We start from the raw sequence: 16,062 nt of genomic DNA, 5'->3' as shown, positions 1-16,062 counted from the left end.
CCCCCGGTACCGCGGCCTCTTCCAGCACCTGGGCCGCCTGGAGGGCGGGCTCCGCTTCCTGGTGGAGCTCAGGGGCGACCTGATGGAGGGGCTGGCGACCAAGGCGGTGGATGGGCCTCATGTCAAGGTGAGGGCTGGGCTGGAGGTGGGAGCTGGGACAGGGGGTTGGGGCATTTCCCGCTCGGTGCTGCTCCCGTGAACCTGATTCACCTTTGGGGTCTCCGTGGCGTGACACGAGCAAAGCCCCTTCCCACAGGCTGTGGCACCAGTGGGAGCTGGGTTGGCTGCCACGGGTCGGGAAGGGAGCAGCCTGTGGTGTGGGGCAATGGGCTCTCCAGAAGGCGGTGGCACTGGGATGCTGGGCTGTGGCTGTGCAGGGCAGTGGAGGAAGGGCCACAGTGGCACAGCGTGACATGGAGCTGGTGTTGTGGGCAGTGGAGGAAGGGCCACAGTGGCACAGCGTGACATGGAGCTGGTGTTGTGGGCAGTGGAGGAAGGGCCACAGTGGCACAGCGTGACATGGAGCTGGTGTTGTGGGCAGTGGAGGAAGGGCCACAGTGGCACAGCGTGACATGGAGCTGGCGTTGGGGACAGTGGAGGAAGGGCCACAGTGGCACAGCGTGACATCATGGAGCTGGTGTTGGGGACAGTGGAGGAAGGGCCATAGTGGCACAGTGTGACATGGAGCTGGTGTTGGGGACAGTGGAGGAAGGGCCACACTGACACAGCGTGACATCATGGAGCTGGTGTTGGGGACAGTGGAGGAAGGGCCACACTGACACAGCGTGACATCGTGGAGCCTGTGTTGGGGCTTCATCAGGAGCTCCCTGCAGGGGTGAGGTGCAGTGGCATGACTCCTGAGTCCAATGCAGGGCCAAAAGTGGCATAGCAGCCGTGTAGTGCTAAGGATGAATATCAACAGGAGAAAACAGTTGTGCTGATTTAGCTCAGTAGAGTGTAGAAAAAAGGTAAGGTGGATCATCCCCAGTGGTGCAAGGAGGTGACGTGGGTGTGGAGAAAGGAGTGCTGGAGCAGGTAATAGTGGCAGGAGGTGCCAGGACTTGCCAGAAGACAATGAAGGACAGCAAGTAGATTAGATACACCAACAGTAACTTGTTTCTCAGTATTCAGATACAAATTAAGTTTGACAAGAAAATGAGGATTTTTGTGTCAGTGTTGTCAGTTAACCCTGATCATCACAGAACTGAAGTAGCAACAGCATTGGTAAAATGACACATCCAGTTGGATCATCTTCAGTAAAAGTAGACTGAATTTGCAAAATTAGTAGGATAGCAATGAGTAAAACAGCTGAATGTACATGCACGTGAACATAGCATGTTCAGAAACATACTAAACCCATTTGAAAGAAGGAAAATATTGTCTGCAAAGCTAAAGCTTAAATAAAAGGGCTGTATAAGTGTTCTCATATGACTTTTTTGAAATGTTTGTATGACTGGACTTAGTTTTATTTTTCAAATGGGATATATGCTAAAGTATCACGCAAGCCAAGAAAGATGAAGCTAAAACTGGTTTGCCTTAGTTTTTGTGTGTGACCTATTGACTGTAAGAATTAATCCTGGATACTGTTTCATCATAGTTTGGGGTTTCTTTTAGGTCTTCCTCATGTGTTTTCTGCAGGAGCCAAGAGCTAGAACTGTGTGCTGCTCCAGTGTTCTTGCTAGTGTGTCTGGGAAAGGTGTTGCAGTGTGCTGCTAGGTGAGAGTCTTGCTCAGCCCTTAAAATCTATTTGCTTCTATTGCAAGTAAGCATTAGAATAACTGATCACCCAATCCATGGAAAGTCTTGGCAACTTCTGCAATGAGCTGTTTACCAGGTGGTGGAAATATTGTGAGGACGTGTATTCAGTTGGATACCATGAGCCATAGGTGTGACATACTGTACTACCTGTTCTGAGGCTAAACGTCAGGAACAGAGAAAACTCTGTGACTTTGGATGTGTGTTAACATGTCAGGATTCAGTATTGCATATGATGAATTCGTGTTTGCCTGAATTTCTTAAGGTGTTATTTTAAAACGAGAATATGTGAATTACCTGAGGATTGTTTCTCTATAGGTTTCACTGTTCCCAAATGATTAACAAAATAAATGATGCACTGCAAACTGGTGCACTGTTGTCTTCAGTTACTCCTGAGTATAAACATCTTTAGAATGCCCTTGGTTGTCTTTCATAAGTCACCTCTGAAGTTGGATTGATGTCTGAAGTAATGAAGAAATGTGAATGTGTAACTTACTCTGTTTCTCTGTACTGCATGATGTGTGCCTGGCTGCACTGTGCTCCAAAATAATGTCTCTTTGTTAGACCTGTGAAAGACTCTGAGCACTGAAGTAATTGAAGTATTTAAGCAGTATTTTAGGTATTTATTTCATCCAGTTGTACTGCCATGAAAGAACTGTGATCACATCAGAATTCATCACTGGATCAGGGTATCAACTCACTCAGGTGAAACAGTGGCCAAATGGAGAATCTAAATATTGAAACAGTTTGCCTTAAAGATCCAAGAAGCCCTTAGCTAGCAAAAACCTGAAATGTAAAAATATTTTCTCTGAAAAAAGTATTTGGTATTTACCTAAAAAAAGTCCTGTATAGCCATTTGATAATTGTAAATTTGATTTAAATTCTAACATACATAAGGGCAAATGTGCAACAGGAATTTTATAACCTGTGTGTAATTGTATCTGCACTGACAAGGAAATGCAGAAATAAAATGGAATGGATCTTCTTGGTGCTGGAATAAATTACAGAATGTGTTATATGGCCTACTGGGATTTTGGTTTTGCCCAGACTGTCTAAAATATTTCTTAGCCTTTAGTTTGTACTTTGCATTTTGAAAGACCTATTAAAACAAGGTTTATCCACTGCTGTGTTGTAAATATAACATATTTTTCTAGTTTCTCAAAACCTGTCAACACAGAAGCACCTTCAACTGTTAGATATTGGTTCATGAAGCATTTATATTTTGTTTGTTCAATAGATTACAGTAAAATAGCACATACAGGTGATTAAGTCACTTGAAAATGCTTGTGCACACTTTACTCATTTTCTAAATGAGAAAAAATGAAAGGAGGGAAGAGAAATATGATGGTCTTTAAGACATCAAACAGTATAAAAGGGAAATTTTCAGCACTAGCATTGCTACTGCAGTAATTAATATTATCTATAAAAAAGCAGAAAAACAATTCCCCTTTATTTGTCAGCCTGCTGAATCCTGGTTTGATGATGGATATATTTTGCAGTATCTCACCAAGGGTTTTCTGTGTATTTTGAAGCTAACTAAAAAAAACAAAAGCAAAGGCACTTTTAAAAATGGTGTGGTGTCAGACTAGATCTATAATTTGGTATGCCTGAGTGAAGCATATAAAGTTAAAAACTTAAAACATTTGAGAGCTATGGAAAAATTCACCCCTTGTGAGTCTTGCAGGACACTTCTCTTGTAGGCCTCTCAGACATCTAACCAGTCACTAATGATAATTTGGCCATTTCCTTGATACTCTTGGAATCCTGGTTGCTGCTCTTTCAAATTATATTTATCTGTAAATATCTGCACATGAACTTTCATTGCAAGGTAACTAGTTTTTTAGTAGTTTGAGAAGGAAAGTGTAATAGTTCCCTCATCAGAGAGGTATGTTTTCTTAATTAAAAAAAAAAAAAAAACAACAAAAAACTAGTTTTGCATAAAGCTTTCCTATTTGTTGCCAAATAAATAGGGACCTGATGTGGAGATTAAAAAGCCTGTAATTTTGCTGTCTTGTAGGAAGAACATAGAATTAAAAAAAAACAACCCAAACCCCACAATTTATTATACTCAGCTAATAGAAACCGAAGGAAAGCTGGTAATTTTAAGTACAAGTCTGAGTATGTCTTTGTGCTTAGATGTAAAATTGAGATGCTGAATAATAAATGTGTGCTCTTTTTTTTTTTCTTGTAAATGAAATGTTGGAGATGTAATTTTATTACTAGAAAGGCCTCTGAAATAAGACTTTCCTTACCAATAAATTTACAAGAGAACCTAACTTGAGACTCTTACTGTTGGAGTCAAGCCTTTCAGAGATTTAGAGGATGCTGTGATATTACACACAGATTTTTGCCCATATTACTTGAATTAAACACAGTTTCAGATAGCAAGAAGTGTCTGCACCAAGAAGTTTTGTTGATGTACACAGTTGCAGTTGGACTAAATGGTGGTTGTAGCTCCCTTCCAGCAGGAACTACTCCGTTTCTTCAGCCTGCATCCTGCCCTGTTTATAAGGCATTATTATTTACAACTGACAGAATATTTGAGTTGAGTTGTAATTCCCTGTAAACAATATTCCTTTCTTCCAAAATCATTACTGAAGTCACATCTGCTTCGCTTTCTTCTTTGGTTACACAGGCATTGCTTTTCTCTGCTTCATCTTGGACCTCAAGTAGCTCCTTGATATATTCTGCATCTTGAAAAGTAGCCCTCAGTTGGGTTGGCCATCATGGTGTCCCATTGTATGGAGCACGCCTGCTAAACCTCTAGATGCTTCAGAGAAGCAAAATGCATCTGATGCTTGTCTTTTCCACTTTTACCAGTTTCTGTGGAGTATAACTGGTTTCCTCCCAAGGCACTTGTTGCCATCTGAGCCACGTTACAGCCAATAGATGCAGAGCAGTGTATTCAAAATAATGACAAGCAGGAGTGCAGCCATCAGCAGTTTTCCCTCCTAGCTGCTAGACTGGAGCTTGAAACAGTGTTCCAAAAAGCAGATGGATGACAAGAGAGCCGTAGGAATCTCTTAGTTTGACTCCAGATCTGACAACTTCAGCTTGTTTTTCTGGCTTGCAGGGTGCCCTTACAAAAGAAAAGAAAACAAACAATGCTGAAATTGGTGGAGACACCAAGGGATATTTGCCCAAAATTATATACGGTTGCAGAAACAAGGATTCACTAGGGAAGTACCTTAAAGCCGGAAGAAACAAAACAATCAGAATATATTTGTTTAGGACACTTATACCTCTGCACTTTGAGAGGAAAAATAAATTGAAAAAAAACCATGACACACAAATCTACCTATGAGAGGTTGGTGCAGAATGTGCAGGAGTAAATAGCTGTTCTGTATCTTTCTCATAAGGGGCTATAGAAAAAAGGTTTATTAAAGTAGAGATGACTAATAAAGTATGGAAAGAAACTAAAAAAAAATTATTTGGTGAGTTGCTTTCTTATATTGATAAAGTAGTACTAAGAGTCTTCTTAAGGCATGAGCTGCTGAATGCTCAGAAGAGATTCAGTTGTAGAAAATTACAGTGAAATTCAAGTAATTATTGTTTGTCAGATTTCCCATGTCAATGACTTCAAACATTTTCATTGTTTTAGTCCAGTGTGAGGAAAGCTGAACTATCACACGGTTAATCTTCTCAAACAGACGCGTTAGTTTCCGTGAACGTCCCAGTGTTGTAGTTCAAAATAATCAAGGTTATCTTTACTCAAGTTCATATGTTGTACCTAGCTTATTTAGTAGATGAGTTCATCTCTCTCTGCAGGAAATGAATGGAGTTCTGAAGAACATGCTTTCAGAGTGGTTCTCCACAGGATTCCTAAACTTGGAACGAGTCACTTGGCAATCACCTTGTGAGGTGCTCCAGAAAATTAGTGAGTAAGTGCTAAAAGTTTTTACCTCTCGTTGATGAAAAGAGGATGAAATGCTGATGACTGCTTAGACCCCCTGTTTTCAAGATAATACTTTTCAGTACTGAACACAAACAAAGTATAATGAAGGAATAGTTGCGTTTGACACACAAAAAAGCACACTTTAAAAGCTGAATTTAAGTAAATGGTAAAGGGGATCATTTGTCCTGTGATTTGATCCTTTAGCTCACATACTGCACTTGTAGACTACTGTTATTTCTTCCAGCCCTCTCATTTACTCTTCCCACATTCCCAGAGGTGCTGCTGTTGATTTTCCAACAAACCCAGATTCCTGCAGCACTGCCTTCTTGCACTCCCTTTCCTCCAAAGAGGCTGCTGCTGCTGCCTCTGTCACCAGTGCCCCACAGAGGTGTGCTCAGCCTCATGCTGTGCCTTAGTCATAGAATCATTACGGTTGGAAGGGACCTTAAAGATCATCTAATTCCAATCCCTCTGCCATGAGCAGGGAACCCTACCACTAGACCAGGTTGCACAAAACCTCAGTCTGATATCCTGTAATGAACAGAAAGTGCAAGTGAAAACTCAGGTGTGTAGTAAACATATCCCAAAGAAAACTAGTCTGCAATGTACCTTTGCAATTATTTGGTCACAGTTTGCTGATGGATTTTACTGTTTCACTTGCAGCCCGATTCCCTTTTTTTGATTGGAGAGTTTTGTCACTGACACCAATGGGAAACGTACTGAGCTTGTAGGGTTGGCAGCTGACCTCTATTTTTATATGAAAAAAAAAAAAGTATGTAGTTTTATCTGGTGGTTTTTTTTTTTCTTCTTTCATTGAGTTCGGAAGCTGTGCATCCTGTTAGAAACTGGGTTGACATGAAGCGTCGAGTTGGGTCATATAGAAGATGCTACTTTTTCTCTCACTGTGCAATCCCAGGAGAGCCACTGATAGTCTTGCATGTTGCACTGACCAGTGATATCTCCAGCAGCATCCAGGTATGGTCACTGGTGGACTTAGTACACAGCAAAGTGTTTAAATTGCAGTATTTTTCTTCTAAAATTTATAATTCCTTCTAATTCCAGATTATTTTGTTTTGTTTCATTTTTTTAAGACATGAGAGAATTCACACTTAAAAATCACAGAGAGATTCTATACATCTCCTGTATTATGTAAGTTGAAATTTTGGAGTTTTGCTCAAGTGCAAGAAGAACAAGAAAATACAAGAAATATATAAGAAAAGATAGCAAACGAGATTAAAACTTCAAAGCCATTGTGGTTACTTCTGAAAGCTTTAAAACATATTACAATTATTTCCTGCACTTGATAATGGATAAGCAGTTCTTCTTTCTACTGTTTTATGAGATTTTTGTTGTTTCTCACAGGTTGTGATGAATAAAACAGTGGGGAAAAGTTTTAAAACATTTTAAAGTTAAAAAGAAAGCCTCCTCCTGCCTGATGATGATAGTAACTACTACTAACTTTTGTTTTAAAATACTTCTTTTCCCAGGCCATAGTGAAAGAAGTGCCACCTTTAGAAACAGAAGATGCAGATAAAATTACAACAGCAATTTTCTACTCAATCAGTTTGACTCAGCCAGGACTGCAAGGTGTGGAACTTGGGACTTACCTCATCAAACGGGTTGTAAAAGAGCTGCAGGTAGGTGTGCCAGGGTGTACTTCAGATGCTGTTTGGCCAATGTGCCCCCCTCATACTGCTTCCTGAGTTTTCATTTTGTGCCACTGCTCAAGACGAGGAGCTGCTGGGTCTTCTGCATTTGTAGCTTCTTTAACAGATGAACGTTTGAAGATGTGTAGAGTTGGAAGAACATTTTCTGCTATTGGTTGGTCTCTGCCAGATGTAGATTCTTTTTCAGAATCTAATGGATGCTCTAGTAAAAAAAAAAAGTCTGTACATTAATTAATTGCTTTTCTTATTTGTTACATTGAATTGCCACTGGTTATGTAGGCAGTTTGCATGTTTGCCTTGAATATGTCTATTAAAAAAAAAATTGTATTTTTTCCCAGACATTTCTTGCAGTATAGTAAGAAAGATGTTTAACATTTGAAAATCACAGGAATTAGTTACTATATGCATATCAGTTCTATGAATTTATATGATACTGCTGCATGCTGTTGGATTTCAGTTAATACCTTTAGGACTTCTTGTAGAGCTTATTCCAAGCAACTGGAGAAAGGAGTGAAAGTTCATTAACTTGTTTACAAAGTGGTGTGAAAGAGATAGTTGCATTTCTATGTTGAGTACATTATTTAATAGGCTTTGCTACTTCAATTATTAACAAAGCTGCCACTTAAAAGTAGTGATCACTACATGTGTTTATATTCACTGTTCTAACACTTGGATTAGCAGTGATGTCTGGAAAATTGTTTGTGACTTAGAGCTTCAATTCCACTTACAGAAATAACTTTAAAAAACCAACCCCAGATTTTCTACTACTACAAACTAATGGATTAGTCAACTACTGAATCATAGCTGGCTGCCCTGAAGTTTTTTATTTTATTTTTAATGGATATTTTGGCTGAATTTTGTTTCTTGCTTTTGGAGTGACTTTTAGATTAATTGTCTAAGGTGCAGTAGTCCAGGTATAATTAGGCTGTGCCATCTGTCTGATCTTGACTGAGGGGAAATTGGAATAAATTTGTGCAGTTACCTGCTTTCACATCTGAAAAATAATTTGTGGATAATAGAGGTGGTCTCATAAAACAACCTTATTGACAATGTATTTGTCCATCACTAAATTGCTTGCAACATTAGAGAAGTTATGAGCAAGTTATAGAGGAAACTAGATATACCATATTTAGATCACCTATCTGCTATTTCTAAAATTTGATGTGGCCAACAGAAGAATGTGTTTCTTATTTATACTTATGATAAAGTTATTACATTTCAATGTTGTAAAATCCAGCCTTTTGGTGTTCATCAAATACATGATGAACAGGAAGCATTTTGGCTGAGATGCCTTTCAGTACATTTTAATAATAAAATTATTGGCTCAACCTTAAAGAACTTACCTAATATTGAAAGCTAAATGCTTTCGGTAGAGTCCCAGAGATGGAGGTCTTCCTCCCTACTTAAATTTCATGCACTGCTTTAAGAAATTAAGAAAAATGTGCTGGTTTTGGTGAGATTTTATAGGGTGAATTGGATGTGTGCTTAGTTGACTATGAATTTGCAGCAAAGCTTCAACTACCTATTTGTGTTTATTTGGTATCTATATATAAATATATTCAAGTTACAACATTCCATTCCATTTCTACCCATTCCTTTTCATGATGATTACCCTTGTTGGGGTACCATTGTAGAGCTAATAACATTTAAAGGATAACCTGTGGTGGATGAGGTGCTTTAATAGGTTTTTTTTTTCCACTCTTGGATGTTGTTAATGTTTGTTTTTTTCTATTCTTCCCACTCCTTCATGCTTTCTTCCTCTTAATTATTCTTGAGTTTGTGCTGAATTCTGCTTTAACCATTTCCCATTACATATTTTACATCCGTGCAGTGACCCTAAATCATCAGCCTGTTGTTATCAGAATTATTTGGTTCATTTCTGTAGTGCCAAGCCATTCAGCTTTTGCTGGAAATGTTGTGAATCCTATCATTGTGGGTTTTGCCTTTCAGTGGAGAGAAGCCCCATGTATTTCAGCTTCAAAATATTTATACTGTGAAATTTCTGCAAAGTTAAATTGTTCAGGACAGTCAGGGCATATGGTGAGTAATACTTTTGGCAGCCTATTTTAATCTCACAAAATTCTGGAAGGCCTACTTCAGTGCATTAATTGCACACATGTGCTCTCTTTCTCTTTGGTCAGGTGTAAGCAAAGGACTTTCCAAGGTTGTGTGTGTTAAGCTTGGATGTAATTCTTTGGAACAGCATTATATTCACTTACTTGAAAAAGGATAAATGGTATAGCAGAAGTGCTGAGTTGACTCAGTGACAGCAGCTGAAACAATATGTCCTCAGCAAAAAAATCTTGGGTCAAAAATTAAATCTCATTAAGCAAGCTTCCAGCAGCCTTTGCAAAAATTGATAGTTGAGGTCTCTGATAGGAAGAGGACTTTTTATATAACCTTTGCATGGCTTTGCAATAAACAAATCTTTATTTAAAGTGCTGCTAAATCACCGAGTGTTCCAGGTTACGTAATTGAGACTCTCTTTAATTTAACTGATGAAACAATACTCTGGGAAGAGAAACCATTTGGAAAGGTGGAGGATTTGTTTTTCATTATATTTGGATCATTGATGATTAATACACTTTTGTAACTAGCCACTTGTTTAACTTTTGTGCACATTATTTGGTTCGTATTTTCCCAAGGCACTGCAAACTCTTAAAACTTTTTTTTTAATCCTCTAGTAAAAATCCTTTATCTGAGTTTGCCTTAACCTGCTGTGACACTTCTACTTGTAAGTGCCATTGTAACCTCAAAATGGAATTCTCAGCTGTCAGTCTTCATAAGGAATACTCCAAATTGGACCTGTCTTGAATGTATATTATTAGATCAGAAAAAGACATGCACTAAGTTAGAAATATGCTAGTAGCTACTCTTTTTTTTCCACTGTTGAAGGCTTTATTTGGCAAGATTTTAAAAATCTGTACTGAAACACTGATCTATCAGGTGTCTACACTATCAAGTTATGTCTATAAATTAAGTTAGTACCAGATTCCTTAAAATCTCTTTAATGGACGATTAAGATAGCACTTAATGTTTTAGAAATATTCTTGCTAATTTGCCGGTACACACATACTGTTTAACATGAACGTGTGTAGGGTTGCACTTCTCACCTGCAGAGTGTCAAATACAGACTCCCTCATGAAAGTGTTTCTTGCAAATGGGATTTTATTAGGATTGTTATGAAAACTGCAGCTGTAGAGGTTCCAGCCAAGATTTCAATCCTCAGTGTTAAGGGCTGTTAGTTTGAGGCACTGAACAGAAGTTAATGGCCCCTGCTTTTGAGTCTTTTCGCTAATTTAAGCAGATGAGGAGGTATGAAGTTGAGTCACAGAAATGGGTCCTCAGTTTCATCTCTTTTATGGGCACAGTTAGCAGTTTGACTCCTTAATTTCTACCTGTACATTCTGATTGGGTAAAGGGGAGGGATAGAGTGGAGATCTGAGTAGCACCTTAGGGATGCAGCTTGTGTTGCATGCAAAGGGCATCCTGGGAGAAATTATGCTGCTCTAAATAGGAGTTTTTTCTTGGTAGTTGCTTGACAAAAGTTTGCTACACAAATAATTTGGAAGGGTTTTATAAACAGTCTTCTGTTGTTGTCTGAGAATGCTTGGATTCTTTGGGGGCTAGCAGTGGAATGTGTTCATTAGCCTAATACCACTTTGGTCCCAGTTCTCCCTCTACAAATCTGAGAATAGGCTACCTTTGCATTCTGTGTAGTTTCTTGGTTATATTAATGTGTATGAAGCTGGGAGAAGACAACAGAAATAATCTCTTGTATTTTTTAAATTTAAGCTTGTATTGCTCCCAGAAATGAATTGAATTCTGAAACAATTTGAGACAACCAGTAAGAAAACAAACAAACCCCAAATTGGGTGCTGGGAAGCAAGCAGGCAGATGCATTTCTAGCAAGCTGATAGGTGCTGGTGAATGTGTAGACAGATAGATTTCTCATTAGACAGACATTTAATTTGGAATGTGTTTATAGCCACTCTAAATGGTCTGTAGCTCTGCAGAAGGTACATCATAGCAATTCAGTCTGCAGATGACAGACACAGATAGCTGTGGTGAAGCCTTTGAGAAAACTGCTTAGAATTTTATAGCCTGTGGCATTTGGGGGAGAAAACTGATAGCTGCTGTGTGACTCAATTGAATGCTTAACAATTGGTGGCAGATTTTAGCTTTCTGGTTGGGCTGTTGATAATTGCTACCTTAATTTGATCTAGGTGACCTGGGGAGATCATAATTTCCAAAATAGGCTCTGCTTTCATTGATGAAAAATGTGACCTTGGACTACAGCTTTCAGAGTGCAAGACAGTTTCAGATGGATATGGATAACAGGAGAAATCTGATGTCTTCTGCAATGAAAAGAAACAAAAATAAAGAGCAGTCAGACCCAGAAATCTACCCCAAAACAAAATGAGCAGCTGTTTCTTAATGGTGTGTGGGTTTCTGACAAGAAAATAAACATTAATGGATTTCCACCAATACCCTTAGAAACTAGCACATCAATTTAGCAACAACATAAATGTACTCATTTCACTGCATCTATTTATTTTTCTACAAGAAATGGCTGCCTCAGATAAGCTCCTAAACTCAAGCATTTATCAGATATGTAGAAGTCTATACTGTAGCTTCAAAATGGGGTCACTTTCCCTTGTCTTATCTGTTCTAAGAAGTAAAAAATATGCACCATTTCCCATTTTGTATTTATTAATACAGTAGGAGTTTCTAACTTCCTGATAAATATTTTGAGTTGGCCTTGGTGAACAGGTCACTCCTGAAAGTGAATGATAAACAAAGAGCAGTCAACATCACAGAGAAGCAAAATGTCAGTTTCTTATGTAAGAACTTTGCAGTGGTTATAGTTAATGCACAAATATGGGAAGAAATTGTTCATTCTCACTTTTGTCATTGCGGATGGTGCATTGGTACCATCTCAGCTTTGCAAGCTGGGAGATGAGATTGGAATTGTTACCCTATGGAAGCAATGGACATGACTCGGCTCCTGTGTGAAAAGCTCTGTTAGCTTTGTTCAGCAGCAAAGCAGTATTTTCAAACACTGCTTTCTTAGCAGAAGTGCAGAGATTTCCAGACTTGACTTTGTGGTAAGCAGCCTTTTCTCTTGGTTCAGTCAGTGTTTCCTTTTACCTGAAAGAAGATTTTCTTCTTCTCAGATGACACCATTACCTTCCTTCTTCCCTTCTCAGGTTTTAACCCCAAACGTTTGTGAGGCATTCATGAAAGAGACCTAAGCAATATGTTACAAAGGGACTCTTTTATAGGATGAGTGATACAGTTAGGAAAAAAAAAATAACACTTTTAAGAAGTATAAGCCCATTTTTGGGTAAAAAAGAAACACATCTAGAGGAAAATAGCTTCTGACAACCTTCTTTTTTTTTTTTTCTTCTTATTTTTCACCCCCACTGCACAGTGGTAGCATCTGTACTCCCTCTACCAGCATATCTAGGATTCCTCATTGGTAGGTCATTAATTTGGAAACTTCTACCAATTTATGCTTGTCTCTTGTTTTCTCTGTGTTATGGACTTTTTTTTCTGTGTATCAACTTCTTGATACAAATGAGGGACAAATCAAGTAGGAGAGGAGCATTGCTGGATCTTGTACTCACCAACAAGGAGGGTCTGCTTGAAGTGGTGATGGTCAATGGCAGCCTTGGTTGCAGTGATGGTGGAGTTCAGGACAAGGGTCAATGAGTGCAAACTGGAACATAGGAGGTTCCACATAAACATCAGGAAAAACTTCTTTACTGTGGGAGTGACAGAGCACTGGAACAGGCTGCCCAGAGAGGTTGTGGAGTCTCCTTCTCTGGAGACATTCAAACCCACCTGAACACGTTCCTGTGTGATGTGCTCTGGGTGATCCTGCCTGGCAGGAGGGTTGGACTGGGTGATCTTTTGAGGTCCCTTCCAACCCCTAAGATTCTGTGACTAAAGATAAACTTTAAAGGACAGCAAGGAATGAAGACATAGAAGAATAAAACCCCATTTTGAAATAGCATCTTTTGGAGTGAGGTTGCTGCTGTGTGAGGATGCTGACATGAAAAGGGTACTTCTCTTTATAGGTTACAGGTTTGTGTTTCTGTACCTTAAGGTTCATTTGCAGGTCTGTCACATCCTAGACAGTTGGTGAGTTGTCATCTATCATTATTGTGTGGACAGGCAGAAGGGTACTGGGTCATCCAATCTTCAGAAGGGAGCTGTGGCCTTCCCTTCTGGGCAGAAATTCATCTAGCTGCGGTCAGAGCTGACACGCAAAAGGTCAGAGGACGTGACTGCAGCCTGTCCCTGCAGCTGAGCTCACCGCGGGTGAGCTGCCGTGCGCTGATGGAGAAGTGAAGGTAGCAAGTGATGCTGCTTGTTACCATCTTGACAAAACTGCAGGCTATCAGCTTTTCCTCCATGAGCAAATATCTTGAAGCGTTTGGTGTTGCTTTGTTCTGTTCTCGTTTTTGTCCTTTTTCTGCTGCCAAATATTTTTATTTCAATTTACTGTGGTCATTGCTTTCTTTTTTCAAAAGCAAAGGGGAAACCTTTCTGAAAAGGCACTGAAATAGGCACTGCCTATTCCGAGGAACATTCTTGTAATTAAAACTTATTTTCTGTAGCTTTGGTAACACCACAACCATAATCAACTATTTTGTTTTATAAATGCTGTATTCTCTAAACTTGTGCAAAGAGGTTCTAAGATCAGTGGCTAATAGGAAATGCACATGTGATTAAACCTGCTAGTTTTTTATCACAGCTCTTGTTACAGACTTCTGCTGCAGAATTACTCTTAAAAATTAAATATCATCTTGTGCTTTGATAGAGACTTAAAAAAAGTCACAGGGGATTAACGCTGTACTAGTACTGCATTATCTGACCATGGCAGCAATAGCAGTTGAGAATATGACACAGTCAAGATCTCCTGGTCTCTTTGATCACATAAATGGTTGTTTTGTTCAGTAAGATATAGAAATGGGTGTTTTTATAAAACAACTTTTTTGCTTTATCCAGTTTTCTAAAGGAGGAGAAATGAGGTTTTGTTTGTAACTTGGTCTGTTTTCTTATTCCCATCTGGTCCCAAAAGAAGAGTTTTTTTGACTTGTATATCTGTATAATAGTCAGACAAGGGGAGCAAGTGAGGTGATTCAGTTTGTGCAGCTGGAAGTCACAAAATTGAGGAGGTGGTGGATCTGAGCTGGCTGGAAAGGAGTTTTATTGTGTTAAAACAGGTATTAAACAATCTTGATTATTTTGTTACTGCAATTATGTATTTCTTATCTTGCTATTTTATCAATATAGTTTACAGTTCAGGAATAGCATGAAACGTAGCTGGTCTGTATAAAGAACTTTAAAAATTTCAGGATGTATTTCTGTCCATTAGAATCTAGAAATTATACCACTCATGATTTTACAACAGACTGAAATAATAAACTGGCCTGGATTTAAAAAAGATAGTTACATATGAAAAATAAATTCTACTTAAAATGTTTTTGAAAACTTGTATGTTGATTAAAAAAATATTTATTCATCTGAATAACTACTTTATAGTGTGCAATTGTATTTGTATGTTTCTCTCTACAAAAAATGTTGTACCAGAATGCAGTATTGATAAGTACTTGTATCTAGATTGTGTGTGTGGACTGTAATTCAGTCAGTGTTAACATTTTCTTTGTTCTCCAGATCCTTTCAAGTCACTAACTTATTACTGGCAGGATGATTGTTGTTTGTGGGGTTTTTGTCTATGTTTATCAGTTAATTCTCAGAATCCCTGGTCTGCACTGATATCAGGTGAAGGGCATCAGTTGTTCTTTTGCTCAGCTTCTCATTGTCAGTCATGACAAAACCCATGAATTCTTTTTCTCTCCTTTTGTTTACAGAAAGAACTTCCTCAGATCAAAGTTTTTTCTACTCTGTCACCTATCCCAGGATTCACAAAATGGCTTGTTGGTCTCCTCTCCACACAAACAAAAGAACTGGAAAGAAATGAACTTTTTACAGAATCAGAATGGCAAGAAATTTCTGAGATCACAGGAGACTCTACTGCTGAAACACTGAAGAAACTCTTAAACAACAACGAGTGGGTGAGATCAGAAAAATTAGTGAAAGTGCTGCATTCACCATTCATGAAACTCTGTGCCTGGTATTTGTATGGAGAGAAACATCGTGGCTATGCTCTTAATCCAGTAGCAAATTTTCATCTTCAGAATGGTTCTGTGATGTGGCGGATAAACTGGATGGGGGACACCAGCCCTCGGGGCATCGCGGCTTCCTGCGGCATGATGGTCAACTACCGGTACTTCCTGGAGGACACAGCCAGCAACAGTGCTGCTTACCTGGGCTCTAAGCAAATTAAAGCCTCAGAGCAGGTTCTTTCCTTGGTGTCTCAGTTCCAGCAAAATAGCAAGCTTTAATTAAATACTATGAAAACTAAGAGCAAGTGTTCCTCACCTATAAAGAGCTGTGATACTTCAAAGTGTCTATATTTAAACGAGAATGTCTGTTGTAAAACAAATTTACTCAGCACAGCAGGATGCCAAGTTATCTAGGTTATCAGTTGTCTTGCTTTCATTGCCATGTACTCAAAACCTGATTTGCTGTAAGTTCTAGACATCTGTTACATGCAGATGGGTTGATGGTATGTGTTACAGGGAGAGTAAAATTCTCTCAATCAGGTACAACTCAGAAGTGGCTGGACTGGAAAATACTTGAACCATAGCATTATTCTGTTGGTAATAAACC

At 38.9% G+C, this 16,062-nt stretch overlaps 1 protein-coding gene across 1 annotated transcript in view; it reads left to right on the top strand.

The window, feature by feature from the left end:
- The window catches only part of MLYCD (malonyl-CoA decarboxylase), an 18,777-nt gene extending 2,961 nt beyond the window's left edge, over positions 1–15,816 (top strand). The window contains exons 2-6 of the mRNA XM_010006252.1: positions 1–127; positions 5,524–5,636; positions 6,469–6,625; positions 7,138–7,287; positions 15,201–15,816. Coding sequence (XP_010004554.1) covers positions 1–127; positions 5,524–5,636; positions 6,469–6,625; positions 7,138–7,287; positions 15,201–15,734 — 1,081 coding nt within the window. The 3' untranslated portion in view covers positions 15,735–15,816. The remainder of the gene's footprint in view (positions 128–5,523; positions 5,637–6,468; positions 6,626–7,137; positions 7,288–15,200) is intronic.
- The last annotated feature ends 246 nt before the right edge of the window (positions 15,817–16,062 follow it).

Source organism: Chaetura pelagica, unplaced genomic scaffold (assembly GCF_000747805.2).
Source record: "Chaetura pelagica isolate M959 unplaced genomic scaffold, ChaPel_1.0 scaffold139, whole genome shotgun sequence".
Taxonomy (NCBI): Eukaryota; Metazoa; Chordata; class Aves; order Apodiformes; family Apodidae; genus Chaetura; species Chaetura pelagica.
The sequence above is the reverse complement of the archived record's forward strand: the minus strand, read 5'-3'. Positions and strand labels throughout refer to the sequence as shown.